The sequence below is a fragment of the Hesperophylax consimilis genome, chromosome 18, assembly GCF_061612785.1.
Source record: "Hesperophylax consimilis isolate HC1 chromosome 18, BYU_Hcon_1.0, whole genome shotgun sequence".
NCBI classification, from domain to species: domain Eukaryota; kingdom Metazoa; phylum Arthropoda; class Insecta; order Trichoptera; family Limnephilidae; genus Hesperophylax; species Hesperophylax consimilis.
Genome location: NC_142853.1, coordinates 15,574,307 through 15,597,314, shown reverse-complemented (window position 1 = coordinate 15,597,314; position 23,008 = coordinate 15,574,307). Strand labels below are relative to the sequence as shown.

Sequence of the window (23,008 nt, the reverse complement as noted above, 5' to 3'; positions counted from 1 at the left end):
GGTGACAAGTGTAAGAGTACTGACAATCGTTTGTAGGTAATTATGTGGACAGACTATTTAGTGCGTGAAGCTCCAAAGGACGAATACTTGGCAATAGTATGCGAGAGAGTTTTTGGAACGTTTTGCAGCGCGAAATGGGAAAGCATGGCGATATATATATTTATATTTTTTTTATATGAAACAATGATAAGGAAATTGAAGTAATAAAAACTAGCTTTGTTAAAGTGCAATGGCGACATATGACTTAATGCACACTAGAAGGGTTCGTTTATTCCATTTTTAATAAATTTATGAAAGTTAGTTTTTTTATGAATGTTGTCAGAATTTTTCCACGTCGCTACAAACCGAGATAATTAACAATTTTTTTATATAATATAATGTGTCCTTACTGGGGTACCCCGTTCTAAGGTCACATTGTACATGGTTATGTATTTGAAATAGTATAAGTAACTAACTAACTAACTAACCATCACGCCGTTTCCCCGCAGGGGTAGGCAGAGAGGACGGACCGCCAAACAACTCGGTCTTGGCACACACTTCTTGCCTCATTCACATTCATACATCGTCTCATACATACTCTTCTATTATTCTGACTCTTGACATGGCCCGACTCTAGTATCTGATTCACTTGATCGTGCCATGTCTTCCTCGGGCGTCCCCGACTTCTGCTACCATTCGCATTTGCATCATATATCCTCCTTACACTCCTATCTTCGCTCATTCGCTCTACATGCCCAAACCATCTAAGCGTCCCTTTCTTAATCTTACTCATTACGCTTACATCAGCCTTGCACTCTTTGCGGATCTCCACATTCCTCACACGATCAAACATGGTTTTACCACACATACGCCTCAGGGATCTCATTTCAACAGCAAAACAGTATAAGTACATATGTTAAAATACTACATTGAAAATTAAAAAACAATATTTAGAGAAAAATAAAACATAATACAAGCTTTAGTCTTTGTTGGGTTGCAAAATTATATCTATATTCTTCCTTCCCTTATCCATAATCCATTTCTTAATGTTTCTTTTGAAGTCAGTTATTTTTTTAATGTTTTTTTATTTCAAAAGGGAGGAAATTAAATAATTTTATAGAATAAAACTGTATGTTTTCATCAACAACAATCTTTCCTCATACGCGTTTAAAAATCAATTTTTAGATACTAGGAAAACATGAGAATTATTTTTTAAGAAACTTCATATTAATGATTATCAGCATATTTTCTGAGATACGTTTATCACAAAATACCACACCTTTACAGATACCTATCATTTTTAATTTCTCACATTTATTTAAAAGAAAATCATCATCCTAAATCACTAATAATACAGTTTGTATTCAGAATGTAATTTCTCTTGCACAAGTCTGTCAATTATATAATTGCTTTAACGCTAAGAAGTGCTCACAAAGCGCAGACACGATTGTTGTCTGTTCCAGGTATCATATGAGATTCCTCACATGCCCTAAGCACTCCACTTAATTCCTATAACGAAGTGGAAATTGCCACAAATAAGGGCCCTTCTCCACCTAAGCCGTAACGCGATTACCGATCTGCAGGGACCGTTCGCTGGTCGCCCATTTTTATTCATTAACGCCGTTAACGGTTGCTGGGAATAGGGAAAAAAGAGAAAATCCGTAACGACCATTTTTACCAGTTTCCTGTATTTTTTCCAGCCCCCGATGGCATAAACGCGTGTTAACACGCCAAGCAAACATTCCATCCCTCCGTAGATAAACATTACGGGAGGGTCTAGCGACTATTTTTTTCACTACTGTAAGGCGAAAGTACTCAAAATATTATACGATGTATTATTTAAAACCTGCATTTTTTTACCCATACTTCTGGTATAATTAATAACAAGCTAGAAAATCTCACCTAACAATCAAGGGACAATCTTGATTCTCGATAAATCGGTTCCAATTTTGAAAATGGCACCTAAAATAATTTTCTGTTAAAATATAGTTCTATACATTTATCGCTTCTATAAATTCTTCAAACAAACAGTTCCAATTTTGAAAATGACAGTCAAATTCAAATCAAATTCGAGTTCAATAGTTTTTCAAACTAGAGCAGGACCGAATTCGTAATTTTGATGTCTATCAATAGACATTGATATTCGATACACTTTCCAGAGTTTTTTTTTAATTCAGCCGTCTAAATGTAATTGACATTAGTGCAATCAATAAAAATTAGTTGAAAAATATATGAAAGTGAAAAATCAATCCTTAAAAATATATATACTATTCAGAAAATAAACATAATATTTTATTTACATAATTGCAGAATAAAGTTTAAAATTATTAAATGAAACTTACCCATTGAAGAGTGACATGGTTTGTTGCACTTTTCAGGGTGTGATTTGAATTTTCAGAGTTGGTGTTTACCTGGAAGAAAGAGAATTTCATCGTTAGATAATGTCTACATTTTGATACATACAGTGCGTAGAAACATACAAAAAATAATTAATTTAATTAAGTAGACCGAAGAAATACTGAAAGTTTTAAACAATCGCGCAATGGAAAAATGGATTTAATTTTTTTTATTTTTTATCTGGGGTAGTGTAGTAATCGAAGATTTGTTGTTATAATACTTTGATGTGCTTTTAATTAAAGTATCTCCATTTTAGAATCAGGGACGGTGGACGGCTATTAATAATCAGTTTTTTTGTTCCGGAGTGCTATTACATAAACCAAACCGCCTTGATAACATGATGCGTGAGAGGATAATTCAAGATAGAAAGGAAAACAGAAAAGGATGACAGACTTAGTTACATATTGCCTGGCAAAAAATAGATTAATTTGATTTAAGAATTATTTTTTTAAAGTGTGAGAAAACTGAAAAAAACTATTGGAAACACACCATAATGTTAGTAAAAATAACATGATGTAGGTACTTGATATGTTAACATACAAATAAAACATCCTCGTTATATTTTTTTGGGTTATTACGCCGTTTTGCACTTTCTTCTTCTTTAGCCAAAGTTTCGGAGCGTTACAAAGTCCAAGAATTAATCACGATAATACGTTTGGACGTGAAAATCTTGTTTAAATAAAATGTTGAATGATTTCCGTAAATTATCGGCACATTAAAAAGCTTTATTAGATTCTCGTCATTGCAAACAGGAAGACACCTTATAGGTTCATTACCGGGTCCTCGCGGGAACCCATAAAAAACTGTTTAAAAATTGAACTCCATCATAATATGCAGGAAATAATCGTTATCGGTAGCTGCAAAATTAATCTGGAAAAATACATTCATTTTAATTGTAAGATAAATCATCCAGGATAGATATGAAAGTGGATACCCACCTTGCGCAGCATTTCCTCCAGCGACTCCATGTCGATGTCGGAACTACCGTTGTTGTTGTTATTTGTCATAGAAGCTTGTGTTCTTTGCACCATTTAACAAGAAACAAGCCGCCGGATCTGCTCCAGCGAGAGCAGACCACCCCTCCTTCCCCGCCTTTTCCACAAACAACCAACACCCGGCACTTCACGTCCAGATCACTGTACCAAGTACCAGAATTCACTGTTTTATCTTCACTGATTCACAACGGATAGTAATTCACACAGGATTGGCAAACAACCACAATTTATTCGGAAAGGAGTCATTTTGGAGTCATGTGTGCACGATTCTGCGTAAAACAATGGTCAAGATTTATTAAAAAAATGTCGTTGATCAAAGGAATAGAAAACCAACCTTTTAAAATGTAAAAGAAAGCGAATAACAAGCTTACCGCAAAATTTTACAAAAAAATCCCACATTATTTATTTATCAATGTTAAGTGAGTTCACATTTTCGTATGTAATATAATTGTTGCACATAGATTAATGTTTACTTCTTGCAAATTTTCCTACTATTTAGTGTATTTTAAATAAGTAAATGTTATTTATTTGACTAATTTCTGATGAAATATCACCCTAAAGTTTCGTTGCTAGATACATACATTTGTCTGCATGATTTTTTCCTAGTTGGAAATCTTTATTTGCATTTTTCACAGCTCGTCCAGTCCACGTGTTTCTCAAAGAAAATCGATCTGACTACTAACCGCATTTGACTACTTGTGTGATGTATTTGATAATTAAAAAAAAATTCAAAAACTGGAAAATAATTTATTCAGTAATATTATTTTAAATTATATATTATAATTTTAAATGATCTTAAAAAGTTGACTGAACAGTCGTGTAAATGTTCGGTTCCAGAGGTTTTATTGAAGTAAGCAAACATGTCGGGTTGAATAATAACGTAAACGGCATTAAATAATGAAAAAAATCTTTTACGGCCGCGGCGATAATATCGATTTAAATTACGGAAAGCGGTAGTAAAACGCGAACCAAGGGTAGGAGAATGCGGCGCAGGCAAAAATCTGCCTACAAAAGCGAGTACATCTGAGAATTAATAGCCCACCTCCGCAATAAAGGGCGCTTTTAACGGCTTAAATCGTAAAAATCCCCAGGAATGATATTGTGGTTAAAGATATAAAAATACGATATGCGCCCTGCGGCGGAATGGGTCGTAAAATATCCCGAGTGGTTCAATCCGCGACCCGCACGGGTCCGCCATTCGATCCATCCACAATCCGCATCCCTCATCGGGTACGGTAATTGTGTAAACAGGCGTCAATCAATAATATTTACTATTTAGGCAAGCCGTTGATAGATCCGGTACAACCAAATTCTCACAAAAGACTTTCAGAATATTAGTGGCAGAACCGTATAGAATAATCTTAAATGATTCGATAAAAGTACAACAAATTAAAATGATTTGACATGGTACATAAGTGAATGATACTTAATGCGAAATTTTAATAAACGTCAATCGGTAATCAACCGAAACAATCAGGAAATACTACAGAAGTACTACAACGAGGAGGCCGTAAAAACAATATCAGCCATCTCAATATAAGTGTGGCGCCGCAATTTTTTATAATAAATATTTAAATAGAATCCAACAAATCCAAAAAAAGGAAAAAAAAGTATTCTATAAAATAACTCAGAGCTGTTATCAAAAATTAAGTAAAGATTTGAATATTCCAAAATACATCAACAAGAGAAAATTAATTTTAGTAAATTGCATCAAAATTTGCGTGAATTAAAGATAATTTTGCTTGATGAAACATTTTATGTCCGGAAAGCAGGAGAAACTTTTATTAAATAATCTGCTTAAACTTTAAAACGTCAAAGTCATCAAATGACATTTAAATCAAATCTTCAAACAGCCTATTGTGTATAACTAAAAAAATTGAAACTCATTGACGTAAGCAATATTGACAAACCACCCCGGGCGATAGAAATTGGCCATAACGCTGCTATTATTATTTATTTAAAGGCTCATGATTCGTGAATAATAATGGGTAATGAAATTTTAATAATAAAGTTTGTAGGGTATGAACCACCCCTAGGGGTTGCCTGGTTATGGAAATACGGGCGGAGTGAGTTTACAGCGGGTTGAGGGGAGTTCAGTGTAAACATACTATCTCTTTACATATTTAATCTAATTTGCTTAATTTTAATTATCATGGGATTTAAGGAAAGTTAAAAGAAGAGGGAGACTGCAAAATAAGAGCAGATGAATAAAGGTACAGGATGTTTTTATTTCTCCGAAAAAAATGCCGTAGAAATACAAAACGATGAAAACCAGCAAAACCCTCATTGTAAGCACGTGGAGAATTTTTCAACTAATTTGCGCCTTGGTATTATTAAAAGTCGATTTTAATATACTTTTTAGTTTAGATAATAAATCCAAAAATAATATTTAAAATCAAATAAGTGAATACTTTGTATATTAACTCCACAATGCAGACCCCACAAAGACTTCATTCAGACTGGATTCTGCGCGGAGGGTATTTTAATGTGAAGGTAGGAATAAACCCCGGATTCGAAGAGACCCATGTTGTAGAAAGAAGGAAACGCAATAGCTGAGATGGTGATTACAATAAAAGAATATTTTTATGAGTTGATCGACGACCTGTGCATGATCTGGCTATTTAAAGTTACACCGAGCATGAAGGAGAGAAGTTTATTGTTCGTTCCCTTTAGTCGAAATTGGACACAGATGCTTAATTAGCACATTATCACGAAAAATATATCACATAAATTTAATAAATAAGTTAATTAATATCTAATGTGGATTCATGAAAAATATACTCAAATAGCGCCGAACCAAAATTATCTCCAAAAAACTTTTCAACAAAAAATGAACCATAAACTAATCATATCCGGCAAAGAAACAACTCTCCTTTTAAAATACAGAGTAAAAAAAACACCTAAATTGCTCAAACGGCCGTGAAAATCCAAGAACCGCCAAATTATTATTACACCCGGCAATATTCTTTTCTCGGATAAGTGGGTTATATTCATTCCTAATTCAATCCAAGACTTGAAAGCTTTACGATGCAAGTTCTGAAATTAAATTCCAAAGAACTTTCTTGTGCCCCTGCTACCAGTTCGAGTCTCCGCGGATTGACAGCCACGTTAAGTAGGACATAAAACTTTGGCAAAGTTAATAAGTATCTTACAAGTTGTAGGATTGTGTTTAGCCTGCTACGGGGGACGATTTGTTTTAAAGTCTTCATTTAGTGGATACCCTGAATACCTTAGGCTTGGACTGTTTTCCATAATAAGTCGAGAGTGTTTGCACCGTGGATAATTCAAAATAATCGAATGACACGAAAATAGGAACTAAGTTTGAACTCTCTATTGTTTATGTCTCTATTGTTTATATCTCTATTATGATTTGATTTATATCTACAACTTCTCTCCATGGCTAATGTATTGTTTTGTAAATTTTTCGTTTTATATAATTGTTATTTGTATAATTTTTTAAATTTATATTCCTTTCTCACAAATTTAAATAACTTTTTTCCATATTATGCTATCTCAGTTAAAGTCACAAGGAGAAAATCCATATTTGGTTTTATTTTACTATATAATACTTATGTACAAACTGATTAAAAGTGAACTGTCGATTTACCGAAAATTAATAAATAAATAAGTTGGTCGATACGCAGGGATTATTTGACCATATATAGATTTTTATGTTGGTTCGCATTCAATGCCATTCATTTCGAATTAATTATGCATAATGGTGCTTGAAGAACGCAGATGTTGAGAATTTTCCTTGGGACCATTGATCTATTTCCGCTTTTATGGTTGTGGCCTTCTGCAAACATCGAGGGAGCGTTGCAAAAGTGCGGGAGGCCTAATATTGCACTTTATTGAATAATGCTATTAGGTGTAATATGCACAAAGTAATGATTATTAATGTTCGTAAAAAAGATTGCCTTTGCAAAAACTTCTCTGAACAGCGAAAATTCAGTTCATCGACTACCGAATTCACCGAAGAGTAAAACACGAAATTGGAAATAACAACGGGAAAACTTTGCGAATGAAGCTTGTTATTTAAAAAAAAATCGAATGAAATGTGCCGGACCGCCCGCTTAAACTCCCGAGTCAAAGTCGGATTGAAAAAATTGTTTCTCGTTCGTCGAGCGACCAGAGCCAAGAAACTTCGCCGAATATCCTCTTGCGATACAGAGTGGGCAAAAAATCCGATGAAAAAAAAGGGGGAAAAAGCCAAGCAGACCGAAAGAGCCGAAAAAAGAGCGGGAAATTCAAAGAAAAAAAGAACGCAAAACGTGTTCGGAGGGAGTTGGTCGGGTAATGAGAAATGCACGATGGAGAAGATACTTGAGACGATAAAGTAATACCGCTGATAGATACGTTGTAACCTCTCATTATGTCCTATAAATGATGCATATAACAGAGTTAGAGATTTCAGTGTCATCTCAGGATCAGAACAAAAGATATGACCCTAAAATCGCTGAATTTAAAAGAAATACGAATACACCGTAAAGAAAAATACATACAGTAACCTGTGGGTTCAAAGTTAAAAGCTGAAATTGTTGTTTGTTGGAGAACTGAGCTTTCTGAGAAATGAACCTACGGCATGTAAACCACTCAGCTGTAAACCGATTCATGTGGAAAGGAATAAGAACTCTGTTATAATAATAATTGAAGGCAATTAAAATTGTATTTATGTTTATGCTTCTAAAGAAAACACAAAACAAAACCGAATCAAAGCAATAACATTTCAGAGAAACACGGGAGGAATTCTTTTGGGAGATTTAGGGGAGAGATTTTAAGAATATAAAACATTTATAAACAATCAAGACCCACAGCTAGGAAAACAAGCTTTAACTAGAATTTTCTTTATTTATTTCAATTACTTACATATTGACCCAAGAAAATGTTTTCTTTCAAATGAAATTCTTGAATTAAAAAAAAACAATACATAAAACTCTTTCGCGGAAAGAATGATTTGAACAGAATAATAAAATAAAACGAAGCCTTTTAGGCTTATTTGTAAGTCCAAATTAAAACAACAAAGTATTGAATGGCCTCCGTAGGGTAATGGTTGCATTGAATTGGGGATTCGATTCCCACAAAATGGAAAAATATATCTACAAATATGCTGTCTTGATTATAGCCAATCCCCGAGAGGAGAGGATCCCATGAGAAGCAGAAACATTGTAGACACATTGTTAGACCGGTCGGTGGCCGAGTTGACATCGCGTTCGGATCCCACCCAGGCGGATTGTGTTCAATTCCTCGGCTGGCTAAGTCCTCCATCATAACACAAGCAACATTTTTAGCTTACTGTGGTGGTAGTAGGAGATTTTCAAATATTGTCAGGTTATTCGTAACCCGGAAATGTTTGTCTCTCTTTAAAAAAAAATAAAAAAATTAAATAGTTTCGTCTTATGTTGGTTTAGCATAGAAAATACAGAGACGGTGAAACTGAAATTATTTCAAATTTTTAAGAATAAAAAAAGTATAATTTTGAATTGCATTGGTAAAGCGTTCACTAAGTCTATTGCTATTAGTAAAATATTAATAAAATAATTTTATGAACTCAGTTTATGAACCCTACCTACATTAGTCATTCATCGGTTAGTAAATAAATCTTCAGTAACAATGAAAAATTTTTAACATAGAACTAAAGCATTTCAGTTAACTTGCAAAGGTAAATATTTTCAGCAGGAAAGGCTTTAAGTTAAACGTTGTACTTTGAAATTTCTTGGGTTTATTGAATCAAAGCTTGTTTCCTTCTTTAAATTGGATAAGCCCAGTATAGAACAGCGTTGCAAGCTATTGCAGAGTTTGGCCCAAATTTCGCAATAAAGCTTAACCAATCAATCATAGCTGACGGAGAAAAAAGTTCTGCACGGAAAGCCGAAGGAACACGGCGCGAAGTCAAACTTTACCCAACTTGTGAAATCTGAGAGTGAACGAACAGTGGTATAGGTGCCTACATAGGAAGAATATAAAGTAAAACATAACTGATTTCGGGACAGTATAAACCACATTTACTTTCAATAGTCGGAAAAATACCATTCAATTTAATTAATTAGGTTATGAAGGGTTTCGAATATCTAATTTAAAAAAACTAATAGCGGTTAAAGTTCGATTCGAAGGCACATATTATTCACAGCTACCAATAATATTTATAGGAAAATTCATTGATTCGCTTTTCTATTTGCTATCGTTGTCATATTGTTTAATACAGGAAGGTATATTTGTATTTACTTACGGCGTTGTACGTGGTCGATTTTGAGGGTTAATTAATAACCCAAGGCGATTAAATACTTCATACGCGTTTTTTAAATAAAAAAATATATTGTTATAAGAATTGAAGATACTCTGAATCAAAAGCTTGTTTAAAATGACTAGAGCTAAATTGAGAAATCAGATTTTAATAGTTAAGTAATTGCCAACAATAAGTTTTCAAAATGCATTCAGTTTCTGCGTTATTTATTTGATTCGGCATTGTTAAATATCAATAAATAAACGGTCATCAATCATTTTTGTGTCAAAAAAATAAAAATTATAAGTCCATCGGTTAACCACGTCATTTAAAAATTTTTAAGCAAGTCCAGTTAGCGCGGTTCTCGCTGTGAATATTTCTCCTCGCCGGCGTTTTCTTCCAGGAAATGTGATTTTAATCGAAATTCTAATTTCCCCCATTCATGGCATTTCGTTGTGGGCGATTCCATCTTAATTAAACGGTTCATTTCCATTTATATCTCGTTTCGTTCTTCTGCCCCATAAATCTCACCCCTTAACCGACAGCTGGAGCATTTACCAAGGACGAAATATTTTTATAACAACGAAACGCCGCACCGACATAACGGCGAAACGATGTTCAAAACAGTACTTATCTATTGCAGTGTAATAAACAACATTCAAACAAACGAAAACATTTGCAGTACTACAACCTAAAAAATATTTAAATGTTATCGGTAGCTATTATTATTACTATTATAGCTATAAATAAAAATATTACGTATTCTATAATTTAATTTAAATTTAAATAAAATTTTAATTACGCTGGTACTTAATTTAAATTTTCCTTTTTTATATGATGTTTTTATTTTATGTTATCATTAGGTTTTATTTTAATTATTTTTTCTTTAAATGTATTAGTATAATATAATATATCCGACTGGGAATGCACTATCCTCACAGCACTGCTGGATTAAAAACTTAAATAAATAAAATAAAAAAATATGTATTCTTGCTTCTTTAGCTATATTGGGTTTAATTTTTTTTACTTGATCTTACCACAACAATTTATTTGGTCTACTAACAAAGAACTAACTACTTTCAGTAGATGAATTAGCGATATCACCCCCACTTAGAAGGAGGGTATTACGTTTCCACCAAACCAGAGTTTCGTGCGATATCTAAGTGTTTTAAACATCACATACTTCATAGTCAAAAATATAAAAAAACGTAAAATGTGTATTTTACTAGAAAGGGCTACAACAGTGTGTATTTGGGATATGCTCTATTTCTTGCTTTATATTGATTGGCTGGTTATTACTGGTATGCGAAGATGGGCGGTGTCCGGTTAACACGGAAGGTTGTAACTAATACCTACTGGAAAGATATATAAACCTACAATAGTGGGCACCCTAGTGACCCCCTTTGGATTGGACACAATTTTTCATCTAGGTAAGTAAAGGTTAAAACTTTACAATGGTTCTTACACCTTATAACTGCCAGTTATTCCATAAATAAATTACGTTATATTATTATCACAATTTAATATAAAGACTACCAGATCTATGAACGATAAAAAGTCGATTGTAAACTACGAAAGATTAACGTACGAGCATAATTAATATCAATCCGAAATATGGATCATGGATTGTGTTATTTTTCATTGTATCATTAGACAGAAACAATACGTTAATTTTCATTTAATTTATGTATTGGACAATTTTTATAGCGCCGATTTTGTGAGATATCACCTCAGGGGCGCTTTAAAGTTGATGCAGGTATTAGAAAAAATGATTGTGAGGTAGGAAAGATTTATACAAAGTTATAAAGTACCTCTAAGCTATCATAATATTTTAGCGTAAGACTGAATTCCCGTTGTAAACCTTATGAATTCGGATTACTCGCACCGGGGAAAAGGCGAGCTTAAGTGACCCGGCTTATCACTAATTCAGTCCAGTGCGCCCGTTACCTAAACCGAGCGTGGCCCTAACGAGAGAGTTCAGTGGATTCACTGAATCACTGTGCTGTTTTTATATCACCACTTTATCTTCACCACATAATCCCCGACTGCCATCTTAAAACTTTATATATAGGCTTAGTAAAAATGAAACATATTGAATATTAGGGATACGATCACGCCTCCGAAGACGCGTCGTTATGGCAGGTTGTAACAACCTTTGCAGCTTTCTAATTGCCAACTAGGTATCCAAAAAGTTATTGGGAACATTTCTAAAAAAATAGGGGTTTGCTAATCCTCCGTTTGTTATTCCTCCGTTGTCGAGGGGTAAAGCTCTCGACCAACAAGCCGAAGGTTCAAATCCCGGCGTACGCAACTAAATCATATATGATTAATTTTTGTTATTTCACAATTTAGTCTAATTTAAAATAATATATAGTATACTTGCGGCAGTTTCCAGAGTGGAAGATACTCTCAGTTCACCCTGGTGTAAGACCGCCAATCAAAATTGAAACGTTGTTTAAAATGGCTTTAGCCGTGTTTGGTGACCAGATCTGAATAGTCAGGTACTCCCCCACCTTTCTCTTCCCCATATCCTTCCCCTCCTCACAACTTTCAGCCTAACAACAAACCCTAATTGGGGATGCCATAATATCACTGTCTCCAGACGGTTGGGTTTTGCGGTATTCATATAAAAAGGCATCTTATAGTCTATTCGACATATAAGAGTTATTTTTGGAAGCTTTTCTGTAATCAATAATGTCTTTAGAGCGTGTTTATAAGTTGTACAGTTTGATAATAAATAATGAGATTTTTTAAAAAATTTAAATTTTTTTTTTTTTTTTTTAAAGATAAATATATAAGACGAGTTTTTAAAGCCGTTTTATCAAGAAAAAATTAAAACAAAAAAGAGATGTTTTAAAAAGCTAATAAACTAATCAATGATTTTAAATTAAGAAACATGCATTTTTGAAGCGTTTATCAACAATGATAGCTAACGAAAAATAACTACATTAAGGACATCAAATCTTGGCTTAAGGAAATATCGGAAGAAGAACTAGCTAATTTATTTAAAACATCATCTTAGTCGCTGAAAACGTATACTAACATATATAGTCCCCCTCAGCACAGGATCTCCTAGTGAGGAGGACTTCAATGATCTATTTTAATTTTATATATATATTTTTTATTTCATGTGCCATACAAAAAAAAAATGCGATAAAACACGCACAATAAAATTTTACTTAAGGCGAAGCTTAATGCTAAATCACTAATTTGATTAATCTTTATAACGAATTGGTGTACATTATGATAACCAAAAAATAAGCTTTGGATAAATTGAAGGTTTTCCCCTCCTTTCGCTGGAGTAGAATACAAATAAAATAATAAATTACTCAATAAAAATATAAATGCAAACAACTAAAAAATATTTTTTTTTCAATAGAAATGTATGAAATCGTTAAGGTAACTTTGAAAAATACAGTATTATAGCTAAGATTATCTGTGACAGTTTCACTTGATTAACTTTTTTGCTTTCTTATAAAATTATTTACAAAATAAATAAAAACCAGTTTTGTGCTTGAAGTCGAACGTTTCTAGACTCCGTTTGTCAAGTGATTTTAATGCCTATTACCTTCAGTATAAAATATACAAAGAATATACACATTTTTGGGTTGTAGCTTCCTCTTAACAAACTTGATAAGTAATTGGTATTTACATTTAATTGATTGAATATTCGTAGTCGTTAAAACAAATAACTCAACATTAGTACTAATGTGAGTTTTGAAGAGAAACAAACAGATATATTTAACAATAAAAACAGTAGGTACCAGGGAAAAGTACCACATTTAGCATAAAGCCTACTAGTAAGATTAAATAAAATGTTAGCAATCCTCATCTCATAACAATTTAAACAAAACCTACTAAAACTTTACCAGGTCAGGTATCTTAGTCAGGTAAGCTTACGTGAGTTGTATGAAAGTACTTACATACTTATGAATGGTATATTTTTAATTAAATTTAAACCCACCACAGAGAAAGTTATAGCTACGCAATATAAACCTAAAACAAAGTTTGTAATACCAACATTAAAAAAAGCTTGTAATATAATAGTAAATCTATTTTCTTTTGATTCACAACACCCACGGTAGCTTTGATACAATTTGACTAAAAAGCACAATTTTAATAATAAATAATTACAACCCGGATGAAGGTTTACGGTGAACCGAAACTGGTTGGTTTTAAATATTAAAAATACATACAATAAAGTGGTATTAAAAACAAAGTTATTTTATTCTAATTATGTATGTCCACAAAGTGTATAAATAATTTGTTCTGTCAAAGTGAAAAATGTGAGAAGAAAATCAAAAACATGACATTGATTCTTAATGTGCGAAACGATGGTAAATAATTTCATAAAATTCATGAATTCCTGAATTATTAAAATAAATACATCAGTTTGTTATTTTTAGCGTACACAGGATCAATTAATTTTTAAAGTTCTCGAGAAGGGCACATTTTTATTTGACTTGGTTTTATTTGGTGGAAGCGGTTATTAACTTGTTTTCAGTAGTTTTGGAATAGTGAATATTTGTTTCTTCGCTAAATGTTGTATAATTACGTAACGAATCACGCATTTAAAAAAAGTAAATAAATAAAAGATTTTTAAAAAACATATTTTAAAATTATTTATTAGTTACTCACACCCCCATACACACAAGTACAGCTTAATTATAGGGTACATAATTTATATTGTATTATGTAAAATTATTTTAAAATTGTAATACATTTTTTTAATTTGAAAATTAAATAAAATAATAATAATAATTACAAGATGGCAAGTAACATGAACTCAAACATATATTAATATCGCAGTTATTATATTTTGGAAGATTCAATTAAAACGATAATTGTGAATAGATTTACGCGAATGAATTACGAAACACGTCGTTTTCTGTACCACTACTAACAGGATTGATGAAGATCCGATTCGAGGATTCATTATTTGTCTATTCAATATAACATCAGATACTAAACGTCTGTAGTGTTCTGTAAATCCCCCGATTCCCGCTAATGCCGGGGAAGTTATCGCCCGCAGTAGTGCATTTCGCCAAACCATTAAGCGAGAGTGTTTAGGAGAGACAATAGGAGATAAATCCCGGACCTTTTAAGATCTAAACCGAGCTCCGTGACCATTTACCGTTTGGGAAGAAGGCAAACACGAAAAGGAAGAAGAAAGGGAGAAGAAGACTCGTGTTTGAGGAGAGAATTGTACGTTATGTATTAGAGGAAGCGGCTCTAACAAGGTAGTGAATCAAAACGCCCATTACACATTCTATATACAACATTACACTATACTCTCTTCTACACAGCCCTTATCAGCTGGAATTATAACCGGAGAGTGTCAAAATACAAGGAAACAACGTAGGTTGAAGTAGCAAACATTCACCAGCCTAGTTCAGTTTTTAGCATTCAAAGTTACAACAAGTTATGTTATGACAGTGTTTTCGACGTTTCGAACACTGTCACCCTACTTTAATTTTCTGCGAATCAAAACTCTTTTCAAATAAATTAATAATATTTAATTGTTCGATACATTTTTAGGCCGACTAGAGAATAAGGATTTTAGCCTAATACATAATTAATTTCACAGTGATGATATGTTCGCTTTATCGAATGTTGACAAATAAAACTAAAAAAAAACGATGAGTAAAAAAATGTTTCAGAAATTCACAATTAATTATTTTACATTTTCCGACACAGTTGATAAATAAAAGCCCGATAAAGAATGATTTACACATTCGACATTTGGTTGGGAGTTTACGGTTAGATACCCGCTAACCGCTATTGTGGCTGTTGCAATTTCCGCTGTAAAGAACTCTGATGTAAGAAAATCTATTTTAAATACAAGGCGCGGAGCCATAACAACCTAAAGAACGTCACAAAGGGTGAAAGATTGACATCCATTTGGCCGGGCAATATAACCGCTATACGAACTATAGCCGCAGCGAACGAGCACACAAATCTGGGTAACGACCGCCCACTTGCCACTTGCCGTTGTAACAGTAAAACAGTAAAAAGCTCCCGATGCTTGAAGAATGAGTCGTTAACATTTTGAAGGAGGCGTCGCTAACGAGCGCCGTAGCTTTATCGGCGTCGCGACGCTTAACAAACTGACAGCTAGCACTCAAACTCAACTTTCTCCCTGCTCAAACACGACGCTTCTTGCCGTATTTTTACTATTTTCTCTTAAAATTCAACTCTTCTCTGATTGTCTCAGTTACCGTCTACACAGCTGTAGCCTTGGAGACAGATGGGAATAAGTCTCCGTAACTGCTTTTACAACGTCGCAAATAGATTGAAAAAGAGAAGAGAAACGAAACATATATAGATAAAATACAAAAAGTTTATTTCATTTTAATTGGATCCGCAAGAAAGACGCAAAATATACAGGCGTCAACATTGTCAGGCAGATTAATCTTGATACTCCGTTGTTAGGGACAGAAATAAATCTACGTCGAACGTTTGAATGCTCTTTTTATTTACACTTTGCCGCTGAATGATATGAACATGTGCAGTGTACAAAGATGAGCACACTCGAAACAATTTGTATATTAAACATGTGTCTAAAAAGTGAAGAAAGTTAGGGTTCTAAACCGACAATTACAATAATTTAATAATTTCGCTGGTAAATACTGTATCCGGTAGTGAGAATAATCGAATATTTTGACAATTTATGAATGGCACATGCTCATTCGATTGAACAACATTTTGATAAATAAATTTGAGTCAATTTATCAGAGCCTGCCATTACAGATTGATATTTTAGAAACAGCAAACAGATTTTCATATTTATACTTAATTACGTACGATGTACGGTAACTAAACGAAGGGGAAATTCAAGCTGAAATTTATTTTAATGCATTTTACTTAACAAAACGTCTTAAATCGAATGATTTAATGCAGTGAAACAATCTCCGGTTGTCAAATTGCGTCGACATAAATAGTGTCCTACTCGGAGAATGAAAAGGGATTTTATTTTTAGCTCGGAAGCGCGGAGTAAATACACGCCTTGATCACTTCGACGAGTTTGGTGTTTGCCGACCACTTAGCCGCATGAAAAGAAATGTTTCTCTATACATTCAATGTAAATACTTGGCAAGAGACTTTTTTAATGAAATGGAAAAGGTTGTGATAAGAAGACAAGCAATTGAAAGGGCAAACACCATCGATCGAAGAACAAATTATAGGTTTTTAATAATTTCAATTCACTTAAACGACACTTCGACCTTACGCGTGCTAAGAAATGTTGGTGCTATCCTTGATTAGTTTTTTTGAACGGTCTTTATTAAGTTTATTTTTGACGAGGGATTTGACTCTCGACAGCTCAAACGAGACAGTCAATTTGTGGTAAAAAAGGAGTACCAATATATGATAACAATAAACAAGCTGTTTAAGGAAAATCTTTTTGAAAACTCTATCTAATTCGGAACGATGGACTAAAGATTTCTATTAAAAAATAAAGGCACAACTACCAAAAAAATAAATTTACTTAAGTTGGCTGAGAAATTCCATTTCACAATTACAAATGAACTAGAGCATTCAATGAATAAAACCAAGTTGTAGAAGGCGAACTTTAGTTAGAATCGATCCGAGATGAATTTACAGAAGTTGCGAGAGAAGAAGGGGGAATAATTTGAGATATCTTCCGAATGCATTTCGAGAACGAAGAAAAACAATCTACTTGTTATCAACTGCTGAGATGTGGGAAAGTTTCTGTTAGTTTCTCGGGGGAAGCAAAGCGATTGAACTGGATGATTTATTGATAGCAGATTGAATTATGTGTTTTGAATCTGAATGTTCAACTAGTCATATTCTTGAAAATATCCGTACACTAACTAGGCTGAACAAGATATATTGGGCGTCACCTATTGGCATTATTGTATCAACTTAATCAACTGTAGTTGACAGAAGAACAAAACGTGATTTAATTATTTTTAATTATTAATAAATCCATCGATAGATCGCACATTGATTCCTGAACTTATAAATTTCGACTGCGTGAATTTAGAAATAGAAATAGGGGTTATTTATTTTTCCTTGTAATAATGAAATGTTATATTATTAAAAATAATTTTCACTTATGGAATGTATTATTACAGAATACTCCTGAAGACATTTACGAATATTTATTTTAAATCTATTTTAGCCATTTGTGAACTGAATAAAGAACTATTATTATTATACAATTACTGTAACCACTAATAATTTATTATTACCTCTTAAATAATGGCAAATTCACTTTGTGGCAAGCTCTTGAAGGGACACTTTGCAGGGGCGCCCCGGCAAGACGAAGGTCCTGGGTTTAAGACCATATCTTTTTCAGATTTTTCTGTTTCAAATTTTCGTTTAAGAATCGCTTATATTGTCTTCAATAATTAAATATTATTATTAATAATACCACATTCCAAAAATGAATAAATAATTTAGTATACCCCACTATTTAAATAAAAAGGATTGACATGTTTCAAAACGAATTGTTTCTTAGTAAGGATAATAATGAAAGATAATTTTGAAAGACTTCTTTGGTTAAGTACTGGTGTATACAAAGTTTTTTTAATTTGTTTAAATGTATTATTAAACAGCGCTTACTATAATAGTTATTAAATTTACTTTCATTTTTAGAATCCTACTGCTCATTGTGTTAAAAATCAAGTTATAGCTTATACTAACTTTATTTCTAATGTACCCCGTAGGTATTGTAAAAGCCGAAATTTAATTTTGAAATCGGGATACTTCGTACTGTGAAAGAACATTTCAATGTTTATATTTTATTTTGTGGCAAACAATCAATCTTATGTCATTGTAAATAGTGTGATGACAAAATACGACAGAGTTCAATGTATAAATCATTAAATAGTTACTATGTTTTAGTTCGATATGTATACTTATCATAGCGTTGTTGATGAAGTGAGTATTATTTGAATAATAAACATTTTAGTGAGTGAGCAGTGGGATATGGAATTGGGCGAATGATAAAATATGGAGAATTTAGTAGAATTAGATCCCCGAGGGGAATGTGCGTAAAAGCATACATGACCGTATTTCGAATATGAATGCAAGGCCGAACTAAGCGTATGATGTGCAGGTGAATGGAATAATAAGTCCAGGACAACCAGTAAGATAAGAAACGATTAAGCAAATAAATAGAGTCAGTCGAATCAGAAGTCTATAGCATTAGTATTAATGTGAATGAAGTAAGAAGTGTTCGCTAGGACAAAGTTGGGTGAAGGTTCAACCTGTTCGCTTTTCTCTTGGTAAATGGCGTGATGATTGTATGATATTATTTTCTCTACTGTAGTAATAATTTCATTTAAAATAAACAGATAACATTGACAACTAATTATACTGAATAGTGTAATTTACATGTGCGCAGTATAAACAGCATTGAGTTTGTCCAAACTTACCCAGAATTCAATCCGCCCTAAGCCAAACAACGTTCATTAGGAACAAGGAAAACATTCTCCGCTACATCCTTGTTTCCAAATCACAAGGCAGGTTTTGCCTTTACAAACATGAGACAAAAGAGTGAGGGTTAAAGAAGGCTCTATTGTCTATCTGCTTAGGAGTGGGTTCCACCAACCACCCACCCTCAGTGGAAACGGTGATACGTTTTTAAGTAGGACTTAATGAAGGCCAGGACGTTATTGAAATTCAATGCGAATTGTGTAGATATTAACGAGAATTTTCAGATCCAGTTCAAGGGGATTTAGGAAATTAGGAAAAGACGAATTGATTGAAAATTTAATTGGGTTTTAAGAATGCTGAATAATGTAGTGTATTTTTTGCTGTAATTAAGAAAGCTTGGCAACCATCTCTTCATTCGCTTAATAGCTGTAATATAAATATCGCTTAGTATTATTTTAACCGCAATCTAACATAAGCAAAGTATCTGTTTTCTAATGCAAAAAACACTAAACAAAGGTAAATAATCATGTAATTAAGTTTCAGAGATCACCACAAATCGTAATTTTCAGCATTTTACATGAAGTTGTCTTTGTTCCACGTTTTTCAAACTTGATAAGAAAAACAGTGTGAAACTCGTACATAACGGATAGCCAGCCAGTAAACGCATAACAAATGTAGAACATGACATATATAAAATATCTAATAATTATATTTGATGATTTGTCTAGCGTCATTTTAATAAAAAAATCATTTAAGGGCGCTGTGTATTTCTAAACAACCAATTATATACTAATAAACAGTAATTGTGCATTCTTAATGTTTAACCTACATAACCCAACTAAAATTGTACATTCATCTATACAACATTCTCATGTTCTGCTTGTATGTAGAAAGGTTATTTGTGTGCTTGGCAATATACAAATAACCTTTCAGAAATCTCCTTCCCGACAGAAAATCGTTTGAGTTTAAGTTGAGTGATGAAAATTGCCAAGGAATTACGTTAGTGAAGGAAAATAACAACAAATTGCCTTCAAAACAATCCGTGACACCGTGGAAACATGGCCTAAGCTGTTACGGCTACCATTAATCATTTCTAATGCCGTGTCGCTCACTCTGTGTATCATAAAACCAAAGACATAAAATGCACCTGGTGGGACTTGACCTTATGAAAAAAACCACATTTGGCTGGATATAAAAATATGCACTCTAATCATATTTAAGAGGAGTTGACTCGATAAAGTAAATTAAAATCAAGTCAAGTTTCTGAATGAATTAATTAGTTCAAGGTGAACTGAATACAGTTTATTCCTAATAAATTGCCGGTGGTATATTTCTCGCACCCTTTCATCAAATCCACTAAAAAAAAGTAGACATTGGCATGGATAAAATATAGTAACAAAAAATTTATATTAGAAATTAATTATTGGTAAAATATGAAAGTCGTAATATTTTCCACTCGATATTAATACCGTGTGATCGCACTATTTAAATTCTGAATTTGAAAATGAAATAATTCAGAAAAATTATGTGTACCCACACACGTGACAGCAAAATTTATCACGGTAATATCATGTTCATAAGTGGTCATGTTATTAAATCATAGTTACACAATCTACACAAAAAACCTTTTAGCTATCACAACCATAGCAAATGTGTGTGCAGAGATTATAATATCTTGAAAAATAGGGAATGAGCATGGAATATCGAATAAAAATCGCTTCACATCACCAATTTTCGAAATTATAAAATCGGGCTGCATCAGAAGTAAAAAGTCGACAGATAAAGAATAGTTATGTGTGAGCGACAAAGTTGTATCTAGTGAGGACCCTTTTTTTTGCATACCTTTGTTTTTTCACCCAAAGGTCTTTTGATGCCTTTTCCTGCTTGTGGTATTCATAGCTTCAGAGTAAACAATATTATACTGGATTTGACAATACTTATCTAGAAAGTATAAGTGTAGTGTCAGAACGAAATTCAACAGGCTTGAATTTCACGTACCAATATTACACTACCAGAAGTACCTACTTACGCTTAGAATTACACACGAACGGAATTACACATAAAGAAAATATATCTACTGGTAATACACATGTCAAAAGAGTGTGCTTAATAAACTTTACATTGAAAAAGTAATGTTGCGTTCTAATTCCAGCACATGTTATTAAAGTAGATGTAATTCTCTCCATGTGTAATTTCGTCCATGTCTTATGTCCGTATTTTTATGGTAGTGATTGGTACGGTACGTACGGTACAATGATTGGTATGACAGTGATTGGCACCTGAAATTCCCACCTGCATGATATTGTCGTGTAATTCAGCCATCAGCAATGGCATGCAGTCCATGAAGGCTGAAAAACTGCGCCTAACTTAAGAAAAATGAACCAGACAGTAAAAAATACGACGAAAATCGAATTAAAATGTTTTTTCTGTAATTTTTTTAGTAATTTTTTAATAAAAATGTACATAGTATGAACAATGACATACATACATATATAATTCGTATTATTGATAAACATTAGGTATTATAATCCAGAGGTTTAAAAAAAACTATAGAGTTCTATTTTTACTGACGATATCATTAACAAACATAATTGGGTTTACTTGTCAGAATGGATTTATCTAGTATTAACTAAATCACTGCTTAAAATGGATGGATTTTTTCTGGGCACAACTTCAAGAATTATTTTACAAGACGGTGGAGAACAAGGTTAAGGAAGGGTGGGGGATGTGCGAGGGGGAGGGGAAAATGGCGGAAAAGGAGAAGAGCGGCGAAGGGGAAAGGGAAGGGGAAGGGTAAATCTCCAAGGAACAAAAACAAACGAGAAAAAGCGCTCGTTAGTGGAAAGCCCTTGGCGAAACACGTCGGGAAATGTCACAATTTACTATGCCGTTAGGTAGAAAATTGATAAAAGAAAACATTTGAAATCAGACATTGAATATTGTTGAAGATAAAATAACTTGGGAACGAAATAGTATACTCCAGTTTATGACATTTGAAATCACAATTCTTTGCTATAGGCCCAGAAGAGGGTGGTTAAAATCAGTTAAAGTCATTATTCACATTAAGATAGCGATTGTGTTTTGGTTAAAATAAATCCATAAATCTAAATTTGAGAGCAGAGCTCAAAGTAACTCTTTTTTCATATTGAATTAAATTTGTGATTTTGGCACATATTACTTCCTTAGAAACATACCTAAATTCTTTAGAAATGTTTAATGCTAATTTGAAAAAAACAATATTTAAAAACAACCACAAGCTAATTAATAATAATCCATCAAAATACGTCGATTACATCAACTTATATAGCTTTAACATTAAAAATTACTAAATATTGTAAAACAAGCGTATTTAAGCTTGTTTCCTGTAAATATAGTTAAATTATCAACCTGATAAAAGACACCCTCAAAAATCAAAGATTTAGATCAGATTAAGCTATCTTTAATAATGATATACTTCCCAATACAATAAACACTTTTCCACCTGCTAATACTTCGCGATCAGAAGTGTCATATTATTGAAGAAAGCAAACACTTTGTGGTTTGACATTATACAAAACGAAAAAGATTTTTAAGTGTTATAGTTATAGTTCCTTATAGAACTATAGTTATAGTTCCTTTAAGTGTTATAGTGTCCAGAAACTCTGGACAAAGCAAGTCTAACTAGTTTTAAGTCACTAATCGACAGATTGGTAAACAATGCTAACAAAGGCAAGAGGGAGGGACTGAATTACAATTTTACAAAATTAATTGTAAAAACTAGTCATAATATACCCACATCAATGTATTTTTGGTACAACTATCAGGTATGTCAAACGTAAAGATCACCCAAATTTGCATGAGTTAACAATCAAATCTTCTAATAAAAAAATAAGTAAATATTTTCCAATGAAAGGCAATATTTGAGACTTTCGTAAAAGATATCATACAATGCTCCATCTTTCTTAAATTGATGGAACATGTTGAAACACAAGATATAAAAAATGCAATGTAATAGGCGCTTAAAATATTACATGCA

At 32.9% G+C, this 23,008-nt stretch overlaps 1 protein-coding gene across 8 annotated transcripts in view; it reads right to left on the bottom strand.

The window, feature by feature from the left end:
• The window catches only part of LOC149415420 (uncharacterized protein CG43867), a 766,937-nt gene that overhangs the window by 174,432 nt on the left and 569,497 nt on the right, over positions 1-23,008 (bottom strand). The window contains exons 2-3 of one of the 8 annotated variants that reach the window (XM_089642601.1): positions 3,315-3,640; positions 2,322-2,390 (exon numbers count right to left, since the gene is read on the bottom strand). The exons of 6 other annotated variants lie outside the window; for them this stretch is intronic. In XM_089642601.1, coding sequence (XP_089498727.1) covers positions 2,322-2,390; positions 3,315-3,407 — 162 coding nt within the window. In that variant the 5' untranslated portion in view covers positions 3,408-3,640. The remainder of the gene's footprint in view (positions 1-2,321; positions 2,391-3,314; positions 3,641-23,008) is intronic. One more of the 8 variants, XM_089642603.1, reaches the window with a different exon arrangement.